Source organism: Ictalurus punctatus, chromosome 4 (genome assembly GCF_001660625.3).
Source record: "Ictalurus punctatus breed USDA103 chromosome 4, Coco_2.0, whole genome shotgun sequence".
Classification (NCBI taxonomy): Eukaryota; Metazoa; Chordata; class Actinopteri; order Siluriformes; family Ictaluridae; genus Ictalurus; species Ictalurus punctatus.
In genome coordinates this window covers 28,273,421-28,278,944 of record NC_071284.1, presented here as the reverse complement: position 1 = coordinate 28,278,944, position 5,524 = coordinate 28,273,421, and the positions used below count along the sequence as shown (strand labels likewise).

The window sequence follows — 5,524 nt, the reverse complement described above, 5'->3', positions numbered from 1 at the left end:
TTTACAGGTGTTATTTCTAGATGAGTGCAAAAGTTTTGATCCAATTTTTTGCTGTCACTAAGAATTCCTTATGATCCCTAATCAGCAAGCCAGAGGTGACGGTAGCAAAACAATAGGAAAAATGTTCTTAACATCTGCAAATGAGAAACCGTCATTTAAGGAGCACAAATACAGCTCGATACTGATCAACTGTTTGAGGGAAGCTTTTGGGTTCTGCTCACATGTATGTAAAGAGTTTTTAAGAGTTGTGGCCATTTGTGCTTGAATGCCTTTCTCTTGTTCTCCGCTGTCAATAACCAACCCTTCCTCACTATCACGAAACTTGAAACAGGAAGTAACGTGACACGTTGGACCCATCGCATTATTCTGTGCGCAGTGCTGAGGGTGGATAACTTCCATATGGTCCGCAACAGGGTTCGGCTGAAGCGGCCCTCCGACTGTCGTCAAGATTTCACACTCAACCAAACATACAGACCTCTCGGAACAAATGGCCCTGGTTCAGATAAAAAGGCACAATAGTGTGAAAATGACCTTAATCTGTAAAAGAATATAATTCCAGACATTAAGGAGAAAAGAAATGTCATAAATAACCCTCTCAGTCTCCAGACTTGATTTGAACAAGGTAGTGTATGACCTCTGACAGAGTTACAACAAAAAAAATCAGGAATAATGTGCCTAATATTATACCCAAGAGGATACAAAAGTGAGTTGATGATGGGAATTCTGTGCATTGGCTCATTGAGCTGAAGATGGTGGTCAGGGTTCAGTTACGTGCGTATTATGAAATAATGCGCTTTTTTCCTAACCAGAGCAAGCCTGTATGATGCAGTTTTGCCCCGGATGTATTCACAAACATTGCCTTTCCAGGTCATTAGATAAAAGGTAGATGGGTGGGTGAGAGTCAATATTTACTATGCTGGAGGTACATTTGGTGCGTCATTCTTTTACTTGTTTCGTTTCTCTGGAAAAGAATAGTTATACTCTCTCTCTTCATCTTTTATCTGATAACTAACAAACGACTGTTTTTGTCCCGTAAAGCACAGTTAAGTGACACTTTATGGCGATTTAGCCTTCTTTCTTTTACTAGAGTCTAGTGTTATACTTTATACAACTCTCTCCTGCCTTTAAATCCACAAATGCATGTCTCATTAAGCCCCAGTACACAGGGCTTTTAGCTGGCAAGACAATTTTGCTGCAACATCAAGCAGCCAGATGGCCGTACAATATAAATGATTGCTAATAAACTGGGTTTGTTGTGTTGGTCCTTTGTGCTCCTTATTTGAAGCTGCATATATCCTAGAAACAATCATGGCTTAGAGAACTGTGCTTTTTTTATTATTTTTTATTTCAGTGAACTTCAATGAATATATAAGAAATAAATGCCTTACGTTCATGACATAATTTAGAGATGCAAATAAGCATCTCAAATTCAGCTATTGACAGTATACATAAGATCATATTGCATTCAGATCCATAGTGATTGCTGGTGCTAAGAAGAGGGCAAGAGGATTTGTGCTTCCCAGCATGATCAGTCAGGAGTTTTCCGGTAACTCTGTGACATCAGTGAGAATACTTGGCTGGTGGTGATGTCAGCGTGTATAATGTGTATGTCTGTGTGCATGCATGTGTGAACGTGAAGCCTGATGGGAATGTCTGCTCTGGTTCCCAAATGCATTAATTTAACATCTTAAAACATATAAAAAATAAAATAGGAAATAGTTATTTGGTTCATAAATACATTCATATAAATAAATCGAGCAAAAATACAATAATAAAAAAGCAATACAGGGATCTTTCATTTCAGCATGTTCTCAGCTGGTCCAGATTGTGGTTAAGTCTCTGTAAGTATTTCTGCAGTCTATCCAGAGTGATGTGACCCAGGGTGATGTAGTACATGCTGTGGTTTTTCAGGAAGGCCTCCAGGTTCTTCTCTGTGCCTGTTTTCCTGTGTGTGCACTGCAGTGAGCTCATCCGGTCTTCCAGGTAGTGCTGCAGTGTGCTTACATCACTGTGAAGTTGGCTCATGTGACCCTTGGGCAGGCTGTGAAGAACTCGCTGGAAGTTGTTCAGCGTGTCCACCATGGAGCTCAGACCATCGATGGGCTTATCGGACTGCAGCTCGGGCAAGAGCTCGGGACTATCCAGGATCATTTTATGGAGTATTTGGAACTGTGAGAGGACATTGTATCTCAGGTTAGGTTCAAGGGAAACAAAACATTTTCTTCAAATAAAGTGTAACTTTCCATTTAAAAAACACACAATGGGTTTCACCAGTTATGTTCAAATAATGTGCCTGCACAACAAATCAGATTATTAGCTGATATAAATACTCAAATTTGTCAGTAAATAACATCATGTTGATCATTTTCCTATAACAGCGCATCCCGAAGTATTTTATACCTCATGCCAATAATTGTTTTTAATATTGAATTATATTATTATTAGCATCTCCATTTTCTCTCTCTTGAAATTAATATGATGAAAAAGTACAGCTTATCATGCTACCGTGAACTAGTCCTGAAGAGGAGGCTGTTATAATGTGCTCAAAATGGAGACTCCTTACACAAAATGTTAATTAAACATCTCCTTACAGAGAAACTTCACCTTATCAAGGATTACATGTTTTTCTGTTACATAACGCACTTTATTATTATACAGTTATACAGATCCCTCTGAAAGTATTGGAACAACAAGGCCAATTCTATTATTTTTCCACATACATTGAAGAACTTTGGGTTTGAGATGAAACGATGAACACGAGACCACAGATCCGAGTTTCATCTTTCATTTCCTCATATTTACATCTAGACATGTTAAACAACTTAGAACATGGCACCTTTTGTTTGAACCCAGCCGTTTTTTCAAGTGATCAAAAATATTAGAACGTGATTGATAGTTGTTTCTTGCTGCTCAGGTGTGTGATGTTAAATTGATTGTTTAAAGAATTAATAGCTCTGAATGTCTACTCTTGGTTTGAATGCTAAGTTTCACCTCTGAAGACTGCATTTATTGTTAAAAAGGATAAACCAACATGAAGACCAGAGAGCTGTGTATGAGAGAAAAGCAAGCCGTTCTGAAGCTGAGAAAAGATGGAAAATCTGTCAGAGCCATTGCACAAGCATTGGGCATAGGCAATACTTTGACTAAACTTTTGATCACCTAAGCATCGGGTGGTCTGACACCAAAGCTGCCATGTTTTAAGTTGTGTAACACATCTATATGTAAATATGAGGAAATGAAAGCTGAAATTCTGATCCATCAGCTCATATTCATCTTTTCATCTGAATCTGAAATGTCTTGAATGCATAGCGAAAATTACAGATTTGGCCTTGCTGTTCCAATACTTTCAGAGGGGACTGTATATACTTTATTATTAGCCTTAGATTATGTTAAGCACCCACAATACAATCCTTTTTCAACACCACCACCTGACCAATCAGAGTCAAGAATTTAACACCGCTATGATATAGGTATACCTGTAAATAACCTGGAGCAAGGAAAGAGTGGAAGGAATAATTTGCTCTCTTGGTATTTACCTCATCTTTGTGTTTCTGGATTCTGGAGATGATGTTCTCGACTTGTAGTTTGACAGAGTTTTTCATGCTGTCTGTAGGAAGACCACGGCCATGTGCGAGCGTGAGCACCGTCATTACACAGGAGCAAAAAAGAGCAGGGTATACAGCCATAGCGCCTTTTTTTTGTGTGTGAGTGGTTTTGTGCCTTGAGAACAACACCTACCTGCAGAAAAGCAACAACAACAACAAAAAACATGTTTTATCCTCTTTACCCCACTTATATTAAAAGAATAGTCCAGCATTTTTAAACCTTATCTCAGGCTTCCACAAACATAGCATATGTGGGATTACAATGGATAAGAGTTCAAACACAAGAACCGGGGGAAAAAAACATTTCCTCAAAACTCACTCATTTTAGAAATCTCAGTGAAACTGGAGCAAAAAAAAAAAAAAAAAAAACAGCAAAAAACTGCTGTTCTATTTTTTTCTCAGTATTTTACTAGGTACTTTCAAACCACACACCAGATTGCAATCACATATACACTCCAGATGCCACAGATAGAGCATAGCTTGAAAAATCCTGGAATATTCCATTAAAAATTTCAATAGCGAAAGGAAAATTGGAAAGATATTAGATTCGAATTGATTGGTGCATTGGATATACAAAGTGCATTCAATGAAATTGACAAATAGAGTACCTAACATCTGGATCGATGCTGTTCCAATAAATCGCTTAAATGATGCCAGTGATCTTGTAATTACAAGTTCTTCAACTGCTTTTCAAAGAATTCATTCTTCACTAATTAAAAGATGTCTTATTATTCCAAAAAAAAGAGAGATTATTTTCTTAATTTAAACAAACTGCAATGTTACGACTAATTAACATTGGTCACAATTTACGTTAAAAATGGCTGTCTCAGTTTTCTTCCCAAATTGCCTCAACACATTTTTGCTGTGTATAAATAGTTATGATATAACTTTTGTGTAACTTTCTGTTCAAAAAATAACAAATTGGTTTTCTTCAGTTAAGTCCAAATAATGGAGCTGCATTCTAAGAAATAAAATAATCAGAGTATTAGATAATGTAAGAAATGGATTTTTTAAAATAAATAATAATAATAATAAAAAAAGTAAAACAACCATGGAGAGCTCTAATTAGTAAATAAATAACAGATGCAGTGGAGCCACACAACCAGAGGAAAAAGACTTGGGGGTCTTACCTTTAGGTGAGCGAGCTGTGCCATGCTTAGGCTCCATCAGTGCTGTGGCTTTATAGCTCATAGCTGTTGACTCATCAGTGAATCACTTCAGGCTTTCCTGATGTGATGTCCCAGAGCAGAGATGTGGAAGGGGACAACACCCCCAACCTTACCTCTAACACATCAGACCTAACACACACAACCATAGCAATACACACTTAAACTTGTAGTCTGAGCATTGTTTTGCGTTTGCATGTTTTTTAAATTAAGCAAAGCATGCCAGTGCTCTGAGTTTTTGGGAAATTTTCCTTTTTGGTTTGGTGCTAATTATAAAAAGAAAAAAAAAAAGAATAGAGTGAATTGGATTAACCCATAGAAATATTTCCCAGCATACTGATTTTGCAACTAAATATTGTGCAAATATTTTTGGTTTTCGACTGGACAGCACATCATTCATTGCTTTTAACTTCAAAAGAGGCGCAACATTTATAAAAGTGGAAGAGTGGAATCTGATGAAATGTTTGTGTTTTTGATGTCCCGCATCATGTCCCCACGAAGAATATTTGCAAGATATATCACGGCTAAACATTCCACAGTCGCACAGTTATTTTGTGAATTGTGAAAGACCATCTGTTTCTCTCTCTTTACACAATAATAGTAATAGTGTGTCACTCTGTGGAACAGTCCTAATGTAAACACTGACGCCCCCAACATGTTGATTCACTCATGATGTTATTTATTTGCCTTTATTAAGCCACTGATCCCTGATCTAGTATACTGAGCTTTGTGCCACTGATATTACATTGACAA

The 5,524-nt window shown here is 37.3% G+C and overlaps 1 protein-coding gene across 1 annotated transcript; it reads right to left on the bottom strand.

The window, feature by feature from the left end:
* Nucleotides 1-1,578: 1,578 nt before the first annotated feature.
* On the bottom strand, nt 1,579-4,889 carry lepa (leptin a). Its single transcript, XM_017465190.3, has 3 exons — nt 4,736-4,889; nt 3,537-3,738; nt 1,579-2,169 (listed from the first exon to the last, which is right to left on the bottom strand). Exons 2-3 carry the CDS (start codon nt 3,684-3,686, stop codon nt 1,801-1,803), a joined length of 519 nt encoding a protein of 172 aa, XP_017320679.1. The 5' UTR covers nt 3,687-3,738; nt 4,736-4,889; the 3' UTR covers nt 1,579-1,800.
* Between the last annotated feature and the right edge of the window lie 635 nt (nt 4,890-5,524).

Excerpts from the sequence above, each read along its gene's own strand:
- lepa (XM_017465190.3), bottom strand. The coding sequence starts at position 3,686 with ATGGCTGTATACCCTGCTCTTTTTTGCTCCTGTGTAATGACGGTGCTC. Across the intron at positions 2,170-3,536 it reads TCCAGAAACACAAAGATGAG|TTCCAAATACTCCATAAAAT; the intron begins GTAAATACCAAG and ends GTCCTCTCACAG.